Raw genomic sequence first — 21,486 nt, 5'->3', positions numbered from 1 at the left:
CGTACCCGCGAGCGCCGACTCACGCGCTCTTTCTCTCTCTCACTCACTCACTCACTCAACCGCCGTCTCCCCCCCCCCCCCCCGGCGGTTCGGTTTTGAAAAACGTCAGAGGAGCGCAGCGCGCGCACACACACACACGCACGCACGCTCGGACTTTTTCCGTGTCGGTCGAGGCAGCGCGAGCAACTGCGCGTGCGTGCGTGCGGCGCGCGGGCGGGCGGGCGGGAGCAGAGCGAGCGGTGACTCAGTGCAGCGGCGCTTTTTTTTTCCCCCTCCTCCTCCTCCCCCCCCCCTTCCCCTCCTCCAGACACCGACACCGTCGTCTGGTCGCCGGGGCTTCCAGTGCTTTCGAAATGGCTGCCGTCCGGCGAGCGCGTATCTTTTTGGCTTGTGTCGTCCGCTTCTCCGACCGCGAACTGCAGTAATCTGAATTAGGAAATATATATATATATACATATTTTTTTTTGCTTCCCCCCCTTCTCTCTCTCTCTCTCCGGTGTCGTCGTCGTCGGGTGTGTTGGTCGTTTGATTTTCATGCACTTTTACTCAAATAAGAGAGCGACGATATCTCTTCGGTGCTGGAAGTCGACAGGCAGCTAAAAGCATGGTAACAGCCCGAGAGAGGAGGGGTGGGGGGGGGGTGTGGTGGTTGGGGAGGGGGCGGCGGTGTTGTTGGTTTTTTTTTTGCGGTTCTTTTGAACTATTTCTGGGGGTTCTGAGGGAGTTTGCGGGACCTGCGGTTTTTTTAAAAAAATTTCATTTATAATAATAATTAATAATAATAATTATTATTATTGTTATTATTGTTATTTCATTCAGGGCGCCACTTCCGAAACGGGGCTCACGATCCCTTCGACCATCAATAAATAATAGTGATGATGATGGTGGTGATGATGATAATGTGGTCACTCACAAACCACAAACCGCTTGTGGGACGTTGCTGTGCACGAAATATACAGTCACTACGCTTTGCAGTACATTCCCCCCCTCCCCCTCCCCCCAACGCTTTGAGACGTCTCGAAGTCGTGCTAAGGCGCGGTATCTAAATTGCAAAGATTATGTATTATGGTTCGCTTTTTCGTTCAAAGCTTCCCGGCCGCCCCCCCCCCCCTCCCCCGAACATGGTTTAACTCCCCGTCTTCAAAATCCCTTCGCCTGCGTGTGTTTGTGTGTATCGCAAGCCTCCAAATAAGATCGGAGGGCGATCTGCTATCAATCTCTTGTTTATTTTGGTGGATAATGATCCAGGTTCAAAGGGATGACGATGATTGGGGGGGGGGGGTTGGAGGAGGGAAGGGAGTAACCGATTCTGATTGATTGAAGGAAATCCACCAGGATTTTAGCTTTTCATTTCAATGGCTGTTTCGTTGGGAGATTCCTGCGGGCAGTTGCAAGGCGGTTGTTGCTTTTGCCTACGAGTTACGCGGCAGTGGCTTACACTTCACGGTGGATCCCGTGAAGCGCTTTGATCCAGCCTTGTAACGTGAGATGCGCTGTGTCAAATGCGAGGGTTGTTATTGTTATTTTATAAACTAAAAGATTAGCTCTCCAGGGAAATACAACAACAATTTGCACTTACATAGCGCCTCAGAGGGTAGTGTCCCAGAGCGCTTAATAGTGGCGGAGCCTGACTCCCAAGCCGGTGGGGGGAAGGTGCCATAAGCGAGGTTGAAGAGGACGGTTGTCAGGTGTGATTTGAAAAGGGAGAGAAGGGGCAAGGCGGAGGGATTGAGGGAAGTGTTCCAGAGTTTCAGGGCGTAGTGGCTGAAGGTGCGACCTCCGATGGTGGGGCGGAGGGTTCGAGGGATGAGCAGGAGGCCGGTGTCAGTCAAGCGGAGGCGCCGGGTGGTGGATTGGGGGGTGCGGAGGTGAGAGAGGTAGGGAGGTGCCAGAGAGTGAAGGGATTTGAACATGGGTTTGAGGGAATAATAATCCTTGCATTTGATATAGCGCTTTTCATGTCTTCTCGATGTTTCAAACACTGTAAAGTGAATTGACTGTATATTTGTGGGCGAAACGCGGCAGCCAATAGCGCAAATGCATTGTCGTAAGGGGTAGTTAAATTTGGGGGAATATGAGGATCATAAAAATAGAAATTGCTAAATCATGTGCTTGGCCTACTCCAAGAAACAGTGTGAACTACAGTAGTGCCTAAGGATATATGCTTATTTAGTAGCTCATATTGATAATTCTGCTAAAAGTTTACCAACTAACCCTCTGCTCTGCAGGCACTGGTCTGCTCCATGTTCTCCGCCCTGCCTGTCCCACCTTGTTCTCCACCGCTCTTAATTCCATCCCCAGTTGGTGTGCAAACCCTTGACTATTGTTCTTATGGGTGACGTTGTTGTGAGATATTTTGGTTGCTGTGCTGACTTAACTGGGATCAACATTTTAGAGCCTACAAGATGTATATTTTCTCCAAATGTTATCTACTTTATTTTTCTGAATTTATCCCCGAATTAAGATTTATTGGATATTCATCTTTGCTTTTTCTATAGAATGTTATTTCATTATGTAGAACACTTTGACACATTTATGTGACAGTTGCTGTATAAATGCAATCTGTTGAATTTTATTTTTAGTGTGTGGTGCAAAGGCAAAACTGTTAGGTAAATGGATCCTATTTAAGACTAATAATACCTTAGCTTGTTAGTCTTACATAAGTTACAAAACTATGCTGACATGCCTGGCTCAGTTGCTATCACTCTTTGCTCTGAGTTGTAAAGATGTAGATTCAAGCCCTATGTCTGGACTTTTAACTTCTGATCTATTGTACCACCAATACAATGCTGGGGGACAGCTGCATTGCGGAGGTGTGTCCTTTGAATGAGACATTAAACAAAGTCCTGTCTGCAAAGATCCCATGGCACTACTCAAAAAGACAAGGGAGTTTAACTCTGGTGTCCTGGGTCAAGGATTCCCTTGGTAAAGTCTTTCACTTTGTAGTTATTTATGTGGCAATGATGTGTGAAAATTGGCTAATTAATACACACATATCAAATGCAAGGGCAGTATTATTATAATTGTTGTACTTCCCAATATAGCTGGTCCTTGGCATCTGGTTTGACCCTAACCTCAACTATCCTTTCAACTCCACATCCGTGCCATGACCCGCTCTGCCTTCCCCCACCTCCGCAACATCGCCTGGCTCAGCCACTGTCTCATACCGCAGGCCGCCGAAACCCTCATACATGCATTCATTACATCGAGGTTTGACTATGCAAACTCCTTGCTTGTTGGCCTCCCCAACTCCTCCCTGCGTGGGCTGCAGGTCATTCAGAACTCTGTAGCCTGTGACCTCTCCTGTGCCAGGCTCTGTGACCCTATCACCCCCATCCTCGCCTGACTCCACTGGCTTCCCCTCAATTAGAGGATACAGTTCAAGATCCTGGTCCTCACCTTCTTCTGCGACCTAAAACCCTACCATCCTCCCCGCTTTCTCCGATTCAACCTCTGTTTAAGGCAACGAGTTCCACGATCTCACTACCCTTTGCATGAAGTAGTTCCTCCTAAATTCTTTTGAATCCCCTAGTTGCTACCATATATTTGTGACCCCTAGTTATGGGCTCCCAAACCAGGCTATTTATGTTAACCTTATTAACCCTTTTCTAATTTTAAATACTTCTATTAAAGAACTCTCTACTGAAAAAAAAGCCTTCAGCTATCCAGTTTGTCCTGATCGCAGACACCTGTCATCCTCATAAACCTACTCTCTTTCATTCATGCTATATCCTTATAGTGTGGAGAGCAGAATTGGACACAAATGTGACCCATCTAAGGTTTGATATTACTTTAACATCACCCTCAGTTTTATATTCTATCCCTCTGGATATAAAGCCCAATCCCCAATATTTTTAATATTGAACATGATATACTGTGTATGTCTGTATATTATATATAATATATATTTTAATTACCCTTGACATCCAGACATGAGTAATAATAACTTGCTTAAGTCCGGACAAATGCTGTTTCTTTGAAATAGTTGTGTTTCCTCAGTGGTTGCTGCTCGCAGGTACTTAGGTACTGCAGGTACTGTGAAATGTTGTTTGGGTATGCATTTATGACCATCATCTATCAACGTGGTAGGATTACTGCCCAGCCATTATGTTGCTGCAGTTGATGATATGCTGGGACATAGAAGAGCAGGCAGAATACCTAATTACAAGCACGCGATGTACCAGCCTCATTTTAGAGTAGATTTTTTTTGTCCTTTGCCCTTAAAGCTGCCGTTGGTTGTCCATATCACTGACACCAAATGACAGCCATGGTACAGAATAGGATACAGTAAGTACTTAGTCAGGGGAAAAATTGCAAGAAAATAATGGTTACCAACCTATTGACACAAGACTTTCAGCCCTTTAAGGGTGTGATTTAAAATATTTTGTTTCAACTTCAGTTCTCACTTGGGTATTTTGTAGATACTCTACATTCTGTTTCTCCTCTAGGTTATCTTGCATTTTCTTGTAAAGTGCAATATATTGAATTTTCAGTTTGGTTTGGCTACTCTGAAGGATGGTGATGGGTTTCTGCGTATGTCAGACATACCCAACTGACCCCCAAAAATTAGCAGGGAAATTTTAACATCTTTGATCAATGCTTATGCAATATCATAGCTTGTTTATAGGAAATCAAATACTTTTGTTTGTCAGAGAATACTCAAATACTATCCTGATTATCGCATGAGCGGTGGAGCTATTGGGAGGCTTCTTTTTAAATTTGATTCAGATGATATTGTAAACTTGTTCAAGTTTGAGTAGTTAATCTGATGTTTGAGAATTGAGGTGTGTGTTGCCCTTGGAACACTGTCTGTTATTCATTTAACAGTAAAGTTTGTGAGAATGTTGTTTTAGCCTGGCTCAGCGGTACCACTCTCGAGGATTGTCGGAGTGGCCATCCTTGGATGAGACATTAAAGCCAAGGTATCCTCTTCAGGTGGACCCAAAGGTCCCATGACACTATTTGAAAAGAGCAGGAAGTTTCTCTCTCCCAGTATCCTGGCCAACGTCCCCCTCCCCAAATAAAATTGGTCACTCACTCCATGGCTGTTTATGGGACATTGCTGAGCACAAAATGAGTGTTGCCTTTCACCCACAAAATACAGTCAATCCACTTTACAGTGTATCCTGTGAAGTGCTTTGAGATGTCTCAATGACGTAATAAGGTACTATATCAAACGCAAGGATTATTATCAATTATTCTATAGTGATATGTTTTCCTAGTATTGGGTGTGATGCTGCATAGAGCAATTTACCAGAAGCTTTAAAATTAAGTGATATCCGAATAAATCTCGCTATATGTTGTAGCATACCATGTAGTTTCAAACTGGAAACTATTACATTTCGTACTTTGCACTGTACTTTTTCAGTTTTATAAGTGACCATTGACTGAATCAACGTGTTCAGTTATTTCTTAATTTTAAATTAATATTCAAAATGAATTGTTACAGAGCACCAAAGATGTGTTATTTTTATTTCTAAAGAATATCTGTATATTCAATATGATGTATCTAGTGCTACAAAATGTGGTAAAATACACATACTACAAGAGACATTAGCTGCCTAACTAATGCATCTGGGCTGAATGGAAGTCCAGCTCTTGCGTTATAGTTTAGCTATGGGCAGGATATCCAATTTCATGGTTTGCTACAGTATTAATGGTCTGTTAAGATCTTTAGCATACAGAAATTGCTAAACATTAGTTTGTATAGGAGCAGCATGAATTTAAAATGTTTTAATGCATTATGTTTATTGCGTTCCTGTGTTGTGGACATACAACATTTTTTATTAACAGTTCAGTGAAATTTTGGTAAAGGAGCCAGGCTCTTAGTTCAGGAAAAGGTTGAAAGGATTATAAGTTGTGCACTCATGGTTAAGCGATATTAAGGTGGGCTTTTAGAAGTATGCTGAATTGTAGGATTTAAGTCATGTTATGATTAATGTAGTTAATTAATTGACTATCAGAAATAGACCTATAATTTGTTTAATTCAGTTGGCCGTTGTCTGTTTATGGAGGCCTGTAATTAAGGCTGGTTGGAGTATTTCAAGTAAAGTTGTTTTGATGCTTGTGTGAGTGCAATGTACAGTTTGAACTCTTGAAGTGTAAAAGATTGTTCAATGAGATGTGAAATGTGCCCAAAAGTCAGACATGGGTGATTAAATCCTTGGAAAAGTATTGATTTCTTGCTGTGCTGAGCAAATTACTGAATGCTGTACACTCTAAATAAAATTATTTGATAGTATTTATAGCATAGTGGATCTGGCTACTTTCTACCTCAGGGTTTTCCTGTTGTTAAAATAACATTGCTTTCTGCTTTCCCAGCTGGACCTTAAAGGGCCTCCCTGATTGACTTCTGTGCAGAAGTCAATGAGGCTGAGATCTTCAATAAATATTTGTTTGCATTCTGTGCCAGGGAATTGAAGCAGAAATATCTTATGGAGGTCGAAAAGTAAAATTCTCTGCCATAATCTATAGTAAGGCAGAATTGATTCATAAATTATTTTGAAAGAAAATTAGAGGCTTGTAAAAGAGTGCTGTTGGACAATCCAACTGGATGCATAAACTTTGAATAGCTCGTATGACATCGGAAGACAGTTGTATTGCACCATTTCTGCTAGTGACAATTTAAGGTCATTCGTGCTAAAATACAGTATGTAATTATTAACTTAGATTGTCATAATGATGTAGCAGTTTGAGGGCAAGTTTTCCTCAAGTAAGTGAGCAATAGTTTTTCTTAGAATCTACATTTCTAAGCACTTTTTTGCGAGGGAGGGGAGGAAAGTCACCTTATTCATCAAAATGTATGTGTCCACACACTAGAAACGTATTCAGTCCAGTCAGTTTGTGTCGCCAGTTTATTAGATCTTATTGGACCGGCACAGGGGTGATGGGCTAAATGCCTCCTGTCCTCCTTTGTTAGGATTCTAGGATGTGTGGGTGGGTGTGGGTGTGGCGAAGGGGGTTGGTGGTGGTGTAGAATTGAAGAGGTTGACTGATAGTTTGATCAGCCTTACCATAAAGGATGAGCTTTGTCGGTGGTGGGTATCGGGGGGGAATAAGGAGAGTCTCATCTTTCTCCAGCATCTCCCTGAGCAGATTGACCAATGAGCAGCATTATTTACTGCAGTACAGTGCGCGGCATTGTCTGCTGTCTGAGTTTAGGATGACATAATAAGGGATTTGATCGCTGAGTGGAGAAGATTAGGTTGCACTTGGCTGTAGTTTAAAGATTTTGAGTGCAACCAATGATTTCAACCAGTGAATTTTTTTTTGCTAATAGCAACAACTGTGTTTCAATCATATTTCAATTAATATTTTGTGGGGTTGGCTGTTGAATTTATACCAACGAGACTAGAATTAGAATGATTTATTCAAATCCAGGATTGAAATCTAGGACCGGGATCTTGAACTTTATCGTCTGTGTGATGGGAAGCCAATGGAGTCGGGCAAGGATGGGGGTGATAGGGTCAAGGAGCCTGGTATGGGAGAGGACATGAGCTACAGAGTTCTGGACGATCTGCAGCCTATAGAGGGAGAAGTTGAAGAGGGTGACAAGGAAGGAGTTTGCATAGTCAAGCCTCGATGTAATGAATGAGTGTATGAGGGTTTGGGGGTTAAGGGAGGAGGTCTTTGGTTTCATGTGGGTTATAGTGGTGGGGAGAGAGGAGTGGGAGACAGGTTTGAAGATGCGGAGGGACGGAGGGGTAGGGCTTCCAAGATTGTCTTGGAGTAGAACAATGATTTAGCAGAGGGATGAGGGCAGAGCGGTAAGATTTGCCAAGGTCCAGCCAGATCTGCCAATGGACCGTTAGGTTGGATTTAAGGTAGGTCCATTCAGCGGCACGCACTGTGCCTTAAGAGAGCAGAGGTGGCTGGTGTACCATAATGACTTTCGTGAGTAGGAGATGGTTCAGGAAATGAGGGGAGCAAGGCATTGAGTGAGGTGGAGAGGAAGTTGTGGAGGAGAGTGACCAAGGATGGTAAGTCATTGTGGGAGTAAGCCCAGAGTGGGAGGAGTTCAGATGACTCCAAGGTAGTGGAGAGGGAGGGGGGAGATTTTTTTCTAGGGGTGGTAGGAGATGGAGGTGGGTTGGGTAGTGGTGGGGAGAGGGATTAAGGAGATAACGGAGATGAAGTGATGGTCCGAGGTGGCTTTGTCGGTGATTGTGAGATGCGAGACAGTGAGGCCCCGAGTGGTCACCAGGTCGAGGGGGTGACCGCGGACATAGCTGGCGGAGTGGATGTGGTGGGAGAAGTTGAGGGAGGAGAAGTCAGCAGAGGTAGTTCAGGAGGGGATGAAGTGAAGGCTGAAGTGGTCTAGGATGAGGAGGCATTCGGAGCAGAGGGAGAGGGAAGATAGGAGGGTGGAGATGTTGGGGAGGAAGGTATTTTGTGTTTAGTCGGAAAGAAAACTTTGGTTAGCCTCACACGCTGCTTAAACCAGACACCGCGGCAGGCTCCAATGTACCAGGCTTAAGCATCTTCCACTGTACTGTTGTTTTATGGTATGTCCAGCAATCCCCCAAGAATTCTCTCCAGTCTTAAAACACATTTCCATTCAGTACGTGTTGTAAATGACAGTTTGTTTTGCTGAATCTTTAAACTTTGCATTTCTTTGTAGAAATTGTATCTATCACTTTTCCGTCTAAAACCCTAACGTCTCCAGATCCTGCTGAATCCTCGTTCTTATCTTTATGTCCGCCTTAAGACCTTTCTTTTCAACTGCGCTTTTGGTCATCCTTTCTCACCCCAGCTTCCCACGCCCAGCTCAGGCTCACAGTCAACTCTGAAGAGTTTTGAGATGTCCTCCCAATATGAAAGGTGCTAACTAAATGCATAAACGTATGCTGCCCAATTTATTTCATCTCCTCGCTTTGAATTAACCTGTTCCATTGTAAATGAATATTATATCCTGGATCTTTTACTTATAAATCACAAAGCTTTTTTCTGACATTCTCCAAACTACATTTTTGTTGATGACTTTCTGTCAATAAAAGAAATGTGGCTATTATAGTTAATTGAGCAATTCTAATAAATTCAAGATGAAAAATGAGGGGCCAGCATGTGTTAGTGAGTTTAATTGCTCAGATCTCGCTTTCATTTTCCAGGAGGAACTCAGTGTGTTTAGAGCTCAATGGATGTCCGAACTGAATCCAAGTGCAGGATCACATGGGTCAGATATAGAGCCCGGTAAAGTCTCTATCAGAGGACTTTCTTCAAAATCATCAGATACCAAAGGAAAACAGGAAATTGCTCGTGAAGAAAAGGTGATGCTTTGGCTATGTTTTTTGTTTCAACTACAAATGCCAATTCTGAATTATTCTTTTAAAAGTATGTTTGTCCACTGTCAATTCATGTCCCTGTATGATATTTCATGATAAGTTAGTGAATTATTATTGTGCTGTGATTTGTAAATTAGTGAATACTATAATTGTAAAGAAAATTCAGCTTTAAAATTTACCAGAAAAATCCAAGGGGCAATTCTAGGCATGGCCTTCAGGCAGTCTTCCTACTTCGGTTGTGGCTGCCTTTTCAGAAAGAGATATTCCTTCTGTGTTGGCTAAACCTTTTATCAGCCAGATCAATACCAGATCTGCAGAATTAGGGAGAATGGACTTGCTTATAAATTGAGAAAAGTCCAAGCTGCAGCCAGTACAGCTGTTCATATGTGCTGGTTATGCCAAGTGCAGAACCTTGGTGTCTTGTTTGACCCCACCCGCCGGCCACGTTCTGTGCTTTCCCTCATCTCGGCAACATCCCTCTTCCACTACAAGCCCCCCCCAGGTGCCTGAGACGCTGTTCCATGAGTTCGTCATCTCCTGTTTTGACTACTCCAACGTCCTGCTTGCCAGACTCCCCAACTCCTCCCTATACAAGCTGCAGACCATTCAGAACTCAGCAGACTGTGTCCTCTCCTGCACCAGCCTATCATCTCGTGGGAACGCCTGCAGCCAATTGAATCTTCCTGCACAGTTGTCTCTGAGATGTACGTATTTTCTTCTCTCAGTGTACCAAGGTCAAGGATGAAGCTCGCTTCCTAACCTGGTTCGATCAAACGTAGAGGCAGACGTATTGAGTGGAGTACCGTTACAAGCACTTCGCTGCCTCTTTGGTGACTGAGACTTACACCACACATTTTAGAGCCATATTCATAAAGCTGCAGCTGTCTATGTTGGGAGCTGACTGTTGTATATGTGAAAATGGAGTGTAATGTCACAAGTGGTATGAACCAACCATACAAATTTTAACATTATTTTGGTTCTACCCATAATAATTTTACATTTGGTGAACTGTCTAATCAAATTGAATGGATAAATGAGTTACTTATAAGTCAGTATTTTGATCGAATTTAGCCTATAGTATTTTAGAGCTCCGATGGAAATGAAAAATGTTAATGCTGTTCAATATTTTACTGAATAAATCTCGGAGGCTATCTTTTCATGAATTTGCTCATGTATATTTATGTTGCAATATGAAATCCAATGATGGTCCTGGTAAGTGAATAGATTTGATTATAGGATTATTTAATCTTTTAGGCCTTAGTTGTTCATTTTAAGTCATTAATGTAACGTCCAGTATATTTATGGTGCAGGCCAAAGAACTGTTCCTGAAGGCTGTTGAACAAGAACAAAATGGAGCAGTCTATGAAGGTAAAATTATGTGTGTTTGCATGTGTGTATGCATAATTTAAACAAAAGTATTTACGATAGACGATCATGAATGCATTTTGTAGGCGAAAGCAGCAGCCAGTTTGCCCACAGCACTGTTCCACAATCAGCCATGAATTTTATGCTGGTCAGGAAACCAGGAGCAACTCACCTCTCTTTTGAATCGTGCTATGGGGTCTTTAACCTGAACCATAAGAACAGGCAGATGGGACCTTGAATTAATATCTCATCTAGTGGCCGTCACCTCCAACAATGTAGAGCATCCCCAGCACTGCAATGGAATGTTAGGTTAGACTATGTGAGAATAAAGTCCAGTCTCAATGTAGTGCTTGAACCACAAGTTTTAGACTCTGAGGCAAGAGTGCTAAGAAATAAGCCCGGTTGACACCATTTTCAATGGGAATATCTTGTTTTAAGCATTAACACAGTAGGCCAAATGATGATCGTCTGTTTCATTAAGAAGGGACAACTCATTTCATAGACCATGAAATATCTATTTAATCATGGACTTCGTTCTATCCATTTTTTTTTGAGTAATTAACTGCAAAAATAAACTCTTGAATGTAATTCAGCATACCTAAAATTGAGGGTAAGGCACATTATTAAAGCAGAGTGGGTGGAACTTTGCTTTGAAGCCAAGCACATTCTTTACCCTGAGATGACCATAGTGTGGTGTGTGGGTGCTTTGTTTTGAAGCTGACCAGGTGGGGGTGTATTTGTGTATGCTTTGACGTTGCTTTGAACCTTTTTTTTGTGTGTGCGTGTGTATGTACTTGTGTGCGCGCATACGTGTGTTCTCACAGGAAAGCAGGTCAAAGTGTTTCATGGACTGGGAGCCCATCAGTCTGGGAGTTAGCAACGAATGGGAGGGAGATTGTTGAAGGCATAGTTAGAGAGAGGTTTTCAGACTGGTTTTGTAATTGGAGGAGAGGAAGGATTTAAATGAATAATTAGAACAAAAGAACATATGTTTAGAGTAGTGAAGGGTAATTTCAGGACAGATACCAGGAAGTTTTCCTCTATGCAGAGAATAACCGACGACTAGAACAGGTTACCAGGAAAAGTGGTAGAGGCCAAGACACTGGACTCATTTAGAAAGCAGCTTGATGCTGAGATGGGGGAGACAGACAGTAAGGTGGGTGTTCGGGAGTTTTGAGATCGGATTGGGCCAAAGGACTTTCTATATCCAGACCAATCTTGTGATGGCAGAGGAGAGGGAAAAACAAGAAGAGATTTAACATCCACCTGAACAGGTGGAGAGGACAGTTAGAACATTGTGTCCAGTTTTGGTCACTCCTTTATGAAGGGCATCAAGACCATAGAGGGGTTGCAGAGTAGATTTATTAGGATGATGTCAAAGGTGAGTGGTCTGGCCTATGAGCAGTGACTGGAGAAACTGGGAATTTTTTCTGCCAAAACAATAGGGTGTAATTATTTCCACTGGTCAGTGAGTTCTTAACCAGAGGGCATACATTTAAGACAGCTGTGGAATGGGAGATGAAGATAATTTTTTTCACACTGAGTTGTTAAGATATGGGCTCCCCTGCTGGGAGCGATGCATAAGGCAGAATCCATATTTGCTTTCAAAAGGATGCCAGTCTGGCTGTGCTGTCATCGGCAGAGCCCTGGATTACTGAGGACCCACCTGGCTCAGGACCTGGACTACTGAGATCGCCATAGAGGGTTGGCTCGATTCTGACATTCTGTTGCCAAAAATATCACCTTGGAGCCAGTTAAACTCTTAAGGAGACCCTGCTTATCTCCCCCACAAGGAGGATAGTCACTGGCCATTTGACATCCAACAAGCACAGGTTTGAATCCTCACTAAGTGGATGGCAAGTACCAGGAACTCCCAGGGAGCTTCCTTGTGGGCAATGCAGCTCAGCATGAAATGCATGAGAACATTGCCACCATCTTCTGTTCGCAGCTCGGATACACTTCCTATTGAACGATGGTCCCACCATTTGGCGATGCAGTTGGGTAAGCGGCATCTGCTTACCCTTCTACAAGCTAATCAAGGTGGATTCCAGGCTCTGAATTTACAAATGTGTATTCATGAACTCAGACTCCAGGTATCTTTCCAGCAGCTGTTGCCCCAAGCCTCAGAATTTCCTCATTAGCTATTTGGTGGACATGTGGCTTCAGAATGAGGGGAGGATTTTTACAGCTCCAGAGGTGGGAGTGCTACCAACTGAGTCTGAGGCTGACATCAAAGCCCAGAGTGGCTGAAAGTTCACCCAATGTTGTATAGAGGTTTAGGGGATGTGAAGCTGGCTTGAGTTAACTGAGTGGAAGAAGTTGTTGGGGGGGGGGGAAAGTCCATCCATTGTGAATGTAACCTACAAATATTATTGGAGCACATGATTTAGGGCTGCAAATATTCTTTCTTGTCCAGTTGAAACCACAATCCTAATTAAAAACCCTTTCATCATCTTTGTCTTGCTGAGAAATATTTTTTCTAGTTCTACATTTTACTTTCCCTTTACGAACAAATGTTTTTTCAATGGAATGCTACTTCCATTAAAGAAATATGACTGTTGTATTAAATTGCAAACACAAGTTTAGCAACAAGTCAAAACTGCTCCCTGTCATGTAAGTCGCAGTAGGAGGCAGGTCTCAGGCCAAATATTAAAGGAATCCTTGTTTTCCCAGGGTCGGGAGACTTGATTGAGATTTGTGGGGGCGGATAAATTTGATTGGCCTGGGAGACACTTGACCTTGGGAAGTTCAGGAGTGGCAACTATACAACAATATCCAGCTGGCAGTGAAGTTTCCCAGGGTCCGCAGTTTTATATTTGCTCCTAAGCAGGTGCAAAGCTACGCCAACAAAGCATGCAGCTGGCTCTGTTATTAACTCATGGGTGTGACCAAGTGTAGTGGAGGTGGAACCCAGCTATGATATTAAAACAAGGATTCCTTGTTAGACTCCACATACTTCCACTGGAAACAGAGCATTTATTGTTATTTCTCAGCATCCAAGACTATTCCTCGATAAAGAGAAAATAATTTTGTATATTTTTAATGGAATATTTGAACAATAAAAAGGGAAATCGCTCATGGACAGCTTTGTTTTAAGCGTAAATTATGTTTTGAAGGATGACTTTTATGCAAAGTACTTTCCTTAGATATCAATAAAGAAATGATCATAAAATAGGTCCTGTCTTCCTATTCAGGTGGACATGGCCCTATTTGAAAAGAGGAGTTTCTCCCAGTGTTCTGGTGATCAAATCCCCCAAATAAAATTGGTCACTCACTCCATGGCTGTTTGTGGGACATTGCTGTGCGCAAATTGATAGTCGTGTTCACCCACAAAATACAGTCAATTAACTTTACAGTAGATTCTGTGAAGCACAAAGACGTGATTAGGCACTACGTTAAATGCGATTATTATTATTATATCCTGGGAAGCGCTTTGAGGCGTCTCTTTGGCATGATAAGGCGCTATATCAAATGCAAGGTTTATTATTATTAGTTGAGGTGAGAGCTTTGGATCAGCCTGGATGCTCTAACCCCAAGAAAACCAATTACTGGCAAAAGTGGGGAGGTTGACTAAATAGGGATATGTAACAGCGACCTAGATTTGGTATGTTCCTGCTCAACGTGGAACAATGCCACATCACATGGCAAATTTAATCACTGAGCTATCACGAGCCCTATTCAGAAGTATTAAATGAATCATTCCATATTTTAATTATTAACCTCAACCTTTAAACATTTTAAATTCCATCCTACTGTGCTATGCTCAAAATCTACCATTTCTTAAAAGGGAAAGTAACTCTAGGGATGTCTAGAGTGGTACAAAGTGTACCATTGGTGTTTAGAAAACGATTTCTTCCTGAAAATATATTTACTGAAACCTGGTTCCTCACCTGCTTGCCCAGTATGTTTCAGTGAAAAGTACTCTGTGTTGTGAAGGAGTTTTGTTTACTTGAAACAGCAGCTGGTGGTTGTTTATGACTGGAAGTTGTTATAGCTGTTTTATCACTGAGAAGATGGAGTACCTCTGGGTATTGATCCATAGTTGTTTGCCTACAAACACATATCCACTACACTTTACAATAAATCCGGTGAAGTCCTCTGAGATGTCCTTTCCACATGAAATGTGCTTTATCAGATGCCAAGGATTCTTATTATTACTTTGGTTTCCCATGGTTGGACAGCTCCAAATTGGCTCCCAATATCTGTGGGCAGTCACTTCTATCTTAGCTCATGTTAACCCTACAAGCCCAAACCCTGACAGGTAGGGTAATCCTAACTGGATAAGCTCTCAATGGAAAGCCATGTAGCTTTAGCTGGTTGAACTCTGCAATCCCCCAATGAACACTCTGTGTCGCCAAGCCTTGACTCTCACCAACCTGTGCCTAATACTCTCCAGAATTAAATAAGAAGTGTGCATCCCACCAGGGAAAATGTGCACTTTGCATTTCAGGCATAGAAAGTTCCATGTGTAGGTGACATGCATGTGTGGAATGATGATTTAATAATAACATTGATATAGTGCCTTTCACATTGGAGGGTGTTGCAAAGCACTTCAAAGGTTTTACGATGATGTGCAGTGATTATGCAGCAACAATGTCCCCAAATGAGCCATGAAGTGAATAAGCAATTTATCTGGGGAATTGTTGGCCAGGACACTGGGAGAAACCCTCTTCTCTTTTGAGGAGTGCCACGGGATCTTTAACATCTACCTGAACAGGCAAATGGTACTTCGGTTTAAAGTCTCCTCTGAAGGACAGGAATTTTCTGCACCTCCATCACTGCTTTGGAGGGTCAGCCAGAACTATGGGAGTTCTAACTCAACAACAAAATTAGATTTGTAAAACGCCTTTCACATCCGGAGGCCGTCCCAAAGTGTTGGACAGTCTGTGTTTCGGACCAGAGCTGCGGGTCGGGATTGGGGAGGGCGGGGGGGGGGAAGCAAGGTGATTGAAAGCACGGTCGAAGAGGAGGATCTTGAACTCAGTGTGACTATGATTATTATTTTAAGGTATTTTATCGAATGCAAGGAATATTATTATTATGTCATAGAATTATACAGCACAGAAGAAAGCCATTCGGCTCATCGAGTCTGCCAGCTCATGAAAAGAGCTGACCAATTCAATCCCACTCCCCCGCGCTCCCCCCATAGCCCTGCAAACTTGTCCTCCCAAATAATTATCTACTTCTCTCTTAAAAGTTGTTACTTGAATCAGCTTCCACCACCATTTCAGGCAATGCATTCCAGATCCTAACAACTCGCTGTGTGAAAAAATTCTCCTCACCTCCCATCTGTTTTTTTTTAACAACTGTTTTAAATCGGTGTCCTCAGGTTACCAACTCACCCACCAGTGATAATAGTTTCTATATTTTGGTAAAACTAAAAATATTTTTCTATAGCACAAGGATGTAATTTTCTGATGTAATTAGGTAGCACTTTGAATAGGAAATTCTTCACTCCCTTAAATGTATGAAATGCAGAGGTACTTAGATATACTCACTGTTTCTATTGGTAAATAATAGACTGTTGACAATGCAACAATTCCTCTGTCCAATGGAAAAACAAGTGGAAGGAACATTGACAATTGAATAGTCATAGTATTTACTGCAAAATGCACTCATCACTGTGATTTTCCACTTTATAGAATGAGTACAGCTTTTATACCAGTATAAACAGGATGCTGAAACTCATTGTTCTGATTTATTCATATAATTCTTACAATATTAACTTGCACCCATATTTCTGAAACAAAATCAGTCCTGTAGAAAATAGCCATCAAATATGTAAAATTACCATTGAACTACTGTTGCTTGGAAATTGAGTTGTTTGGCATATTCTAGATATTGAAATATAAAGGCTAATAGTTGATACTTTGAATCACTAAACATTCTGTTGATTAAACAACAACTTGCATTTATATAATGCTCTTCACACAGGGTAATTTTCAAAATTACTTGATTTTTTTGGCTGTTCAATTAAAGAATACATGTTTTAAGTGTTCCTAAATTCACCACAAGGTGGCTGATCTCTGAATTGGGATTTCTTTTAATCCCTGCATATCAAAGACTTGTACTAAAATTATATGCCCCTTTGTTACAGCTCCATATCATTTTTGTTCATCATTGAAAGGAATTCAGAATAATGATTAACACGGATAAGGGCATTGCAGAACCTTATATTGGAGTGTACTTTTAAATGACTTGTAGATGGTATTCATTTAATAAGATAATAAATCAATCCATGCATGAGGTTTGAGATGCAGTAAGTGAGGGGAAGCATCTGAATGCTTAAACCTTTGATTTATCAAATAATGGTTTGCCACTATTGATGATCTCTGTTGGACATGTTGAGAAATCCAGAAAATAATAAGTCAATAATAACTCCTGTTAAGTTCATTTAAAGAGGCTCGCAGTAACGCAGCATTTTGTATTTAAATTATACTTGGCTGTTTATATTTAGCGTGCCAATCATATAACCAAGGGATAGAGAGCGAGCAGGAGTGAGTTAGATCAGGTGGCTCAGCACAGACTTGATGGGCCAATTGGTCTGTTTCTGGATTGTAATATTCTATGATTCTAAATGCTATCCTTTTTGATTTCAGCCATCAAGTACTATCGGAGGGCTATGCAGCTTGTACCTGACATTGAATTCAAGATCACTTACACTCGTACTCCTGAAAGTGATGGGAGTGGAAAAGCTTAGTATGTGGCAACTTACTGCTCAGGCTCTACTCTATGGACTCGGGCTGAAAACCAGATGACGCTTAGAAAATATATTTGATTAGTTGAATATTATAATAATAGTCATCGCATTTGATATAGCGCCTTATGTCTTTGAGACATCTCAAAACACTGCCTATATTTTGTTTTGTGGGTGAAATGCAGTAGCCAATTGCGGACAGCAGTGTCCCACAAACAGTCCTGGATTGATCTATTATTGTTTTTTTAAAGAATTATTACCCTCGGAATCAACTAAAACCAGGGTCCTACTTATTGCTGGGTAAACAGAGGTGTGCAGTGTAAGGAAACTTGCCCAACATTTTGCCCTGCCGGGAGTCAAACCCAGGACTCTTGCTTGCGAGGCAAGCGCTCTAACCAATGAGCTACACTCCTCATAATCAGTGAAATTGTGTGGTTTAAGTGGATCAATCCAATATTTGCTTCACATTTTTCAATATAGTGCAGCCCCATTAAAACTTGAATTCATAAAATCCTACCCCGTCCTAACTGAGAACACCTGGCAGTCAGCACCAACAGCAGCAACTTGCATTTATATAGCGTCCTTCCTGCGGTGTAGCGTCCCAGAGCTATAACTAATGCATTGTGTGCTTGCGATGTAGAAAGCGATGTCAGTAGTAGCCCGATGACGCAGAAGTTAGCCATTTTAGCTTCCCATACGCTGGCCAGTGTTTTGCCTTTTGTGTGCTAACAACAGCAAACTGAACGGGATGTTATGGTTTTATTACCAACTAACTGGGCTTCACTAAAATAGCACATTGACTCCATCTAGTGGTCATTCTTTAGAGTTTCACTTTTTTGCGTAATTCCTATGTTTTTGTGGTTAAGGAAATTTTGACAAAAGGCCATACAGCGCCCCAAAGTTCACCCCTCTATATTTAACTCGCCCATTGTGGGAACTACAATGCAGAGCACGATATCAGCACTTCCTTGATGAGAGAGGGAGAGGAATTCTTCATTCAGAGGGTTGTTAGGGTTTGCAATTCATTGGAAGAAGAGACGATTGAGCTTACACATTCAATCCTGTGAAGTCTTTAAGATATCCTTTAAATGTGAAGGCACTATACCAAATGGAAGGATTATTATATTGTTCTGAATCAGTGTCTCTGGCTGTCTCTTTCTCACCAACTTGTTTTCTCTTTTTCTGACTTTCTATCTCTGATGGTCTTTGTATATTCTTCTCTCTCTCTCTCTCTGTCTACCTGTGTGTGTGTGTGTTTGTCTTTGGTTTTTGTGTAACTTTCTTCTCTAACCACATACATATATCCAATCTCTCCCTTGCACTGCTTGAATAAAATTGCAAACCTGGTTACATGGCATACATGTACAAAATTACATTTTGCTCCCACTTGAGCTCCCACTACTCCACTTTGACATCTCAGTCCCAATATAGATAAGTGGACTTGCAGATATCTGACATGTGAATAAAGATTGCTGTGATGTAATTATATTTTGAATGACTGAAGGTTTTTTTATATCTGATGGATCAATCCAAGTATGCACATACCCCTTTTTGGGACTTTAAAAAAAAGTTTTCTGTTTATTGTTCAGTAATTTCCAGATATCTTCTGTGGTCCTGCTACATTGGTTGATTTTGAAGTAATAATCTTACATTTGGTATAGCACCTTTTAGATCGGGAGGACATCCCAAAGTACATCACAGGATATATTGTAAAATGCATTTTATTTGGGGAGATTGTTGGCCAGGGCACCTCACTTTGAATAGTGCCATGGAATCTTTTTAAAATCCATCTGAACAGACAGACGTGGCCTCGGTTTAACGTCTCATCTGAAGGACGGCACCTCCAACAATGCAGCAGACGTCCCCAACACTGCACTGCAGTATCAGCCAAGACTGTATGAGTTCCAATTCTTGATAGTTTGATAGTCTAGTGCAGCGTGGTCCAACTGGTGGTTGATTTTATCCAGCCCGAGACAATTTCCAGAATTCTGACTTTCCCTCCCTCCCTGGTAAACATCCTTCCATGGCAGCATCAGGAGCCGGCAGTTGGGATGAGTCAGTGCTGAGTGCAAATAATACCAGCCGTTGCTGCAGGAAGACAAGAGTGTCTCCTTATCCACCATGTCTTTAGCAACTGCAGAAGATGGTGAGCCGCACGGCTGATTGGGAGAGAGTAAGAGGGGAAGAGAGTGATTGAATGAGAGCTAAGAGAGTGTGTGTGGGAGAGGCGAGTAAGGGGTAGTGCGAGAGAGAGAGAAAGACTAGCCCACGGACCTTTTTCAAATAGGAAATTCAGCCCATGGCAGCCAAAAGGTTGGACCACAAAGTACACACAATCACAACACTTCATAGTAAAATCCTGTGACGCGCTTTGAATCTCGAAGGCGCTATATCAGTTGCAAGGATTATCATTAAAGCCTAAAGGCTGTGAATAACTAATATAGTTATGTTATAGGGTAAACTTGTTGATTTTACATTGTGTTCTAAAAAATAGTGATTTCTCTTTTTTTCCAGCAAAGAGGATAAAGGGAAAGCCAGTGAAATAACTGATCTGTTGCCCTACTTTCAACAGCAGCTCACCTTGCAGGACTCTCCGCTCAAAATTTGTCAACCGGAGTTTGAAGTGAACCAGATGCACATTTCAGGTACACACTGGAGTTACTGCAAGAGACTTTTGTTTGTCGATATTTTACCTGTCACTTATGCTTTTGTCTTTGCACTAGAGGTTGCATCCAAAATAAGAAATTGAGAACCTTATCGTATCAAATTATCCAGAGTCGTGACTATTTTGGGGAGCGAACACAGCAGTCTCTTTGTGCACAGGCTCAAAAATAGCCAATTTTATCTGGACGACTGTTGGCTAAAACATTGTAAGAAACTAACTTCTCTTTTCAAATAATGTCATGGCTGACGGGCAGTGTTTCAGGTCACTACTGAGAATGCACAAGAAGTTGGCTGGTCACATTGGAAACCGTAACTATTCCATGGGTCTGGTATAGCTTGATCCACAGTACACTGTCGCTGTGAGTGGACGCACTAAACTAGGGTATGTTCTATGGGATCAGCTTTGTGTGTGTGTATACATGTTTGTGTATGTGTTTATAAATACATATATGTGTATTTATTTACAGTACACATTTTAACTGAACTCTACTGAATGGTCTTATCGGTAGTTTGAGTTGAAAATATCTTATGAGCAAACCTTATGATGGAGTAAGTTTTATTGTCAAGGAGGATGGCAGCTACAATTGTTCAGTGTGCTATCATTTTATGCTAGATTGCATTGTCGCCGCCTTCAATTTTGCTTAATACTACCATAGTAGTTCATGAGTAAATCGTTTCCGGAACTAAGAGTTGCACAGAGACAGAAAAGTAGATTAATATTTTTTCCAGCATAGACTGTGGATGGCAGTTATTTAATTTCCTGTTACAGTTCTTTGGGGGCTTGTTTGTTTCGTAAGTTTTCATATTAAACATTAACCAACAATCCTTTTATTAATTATGCTTGAAATGCCAGAAGTGTTATAACTGTAGTGTAAATTAGCTATATTTGCAGTATTTACAAACTGGATTTGAAGGCTTATTAGAACGTTTGTGAAAATTGAAAGACATCTTAATAACAATAATCCTTGCATTTGATGTAGCCCTTAACACATCTTTGAGACATAGAATCATAGAACTATACAGCACAGAAGGAGGCCATTTGGCCCATCGTGTCTGTGCCGGCTCTTTGAAAAGAGCTATCCAAATCAATCCCACTCCCCCGCTCTCTCCCTATAGCCCTGCAAACTTGTCCTCCCCAAATAATTATCTGCTTCTCTCTTAAAAGTTGTCATCTCAAAGCACTTCACAAAATATACTGTAAAGTGAATTGATTGTATATTTTGTGGGAAATCTAACTTATTAAGTTGGCAAAACAGCTGATGGTCATTTTTCAAAGCTAGCAAAGTGTTTTTAAAAAAATCAGGAGAGTTAAACGTTTTTGATAGTTGGGCTGTGAGTTGAAAAAGAAGGATTTGTTGAATCTAATGCCGTTTGCTATCGTGAAAATGCTTACAGTATGTAAATTGCCATTAAATTGACCCCCATGAATGAGTGAAAAGCAAAACATTTACTCTGGTACAGTTAAGACGCCTTGTTGGG

General features: G+C 41.6%; 1 protein-coding gene across 2 annotated transcripts in view; it reads left to right on the top strand.

Annotated features, from left to right (window-relative positions):
• The first annotated feature begins 298 nt into the window (after window positions 1-298).
• Window positions 299-21,486, top strand: part of fbxo9 (F-box protein 9) — a 32,259-nt gene continuing 11,071 nt past the window's right edge. For both annotated transcript variants that reach the window (XM_042332926.1, XM_007894050.2), the window contains exons 1-5: window positions 299-607; window positions 9,108-9,266; window positions 10,592-10,649; window positions 17,246-17,345; window positions 19,858-19,988. In XM_042332926.1, coding sequence (XP_042188860.1) covers window positions 605-607; window positions 9,108-9,266; window positions 10,592-10,649; window positions 17,246-17,345; window positions 19,858-19,988 — 451 coding nt within the window. In that variant the 5' untranslated portion in view covers window positions 299-604. The remainder of the gene's footprint in view (window positions 608-9,107; window positions 9,267-10,591; window positions 10,650-17,245; window positions 17,346-19,857; window positions 19,989-21,486) is intronic.

Source organism: Callorhinchus milii, unplaced genomic scaffold (assembly GCF_018977255.1).
Source record: "Callorhinchus milii isolate IMCB2004 unplaced genomic scaffold, IMCB_Cmil_1.0 Scaffold3, whole genome shotgun sequence".
NCBI classification, from domain to species: Eukaryota; Metazoa; Chordata; class Chondrichthyes; order Chimaeriformes; family Callorhinchidae; genus Callorhinchus; species Callorhinchus milii.
This window is presented reverse-complemented; position numbering and strand designations above follow the sequence as displayed.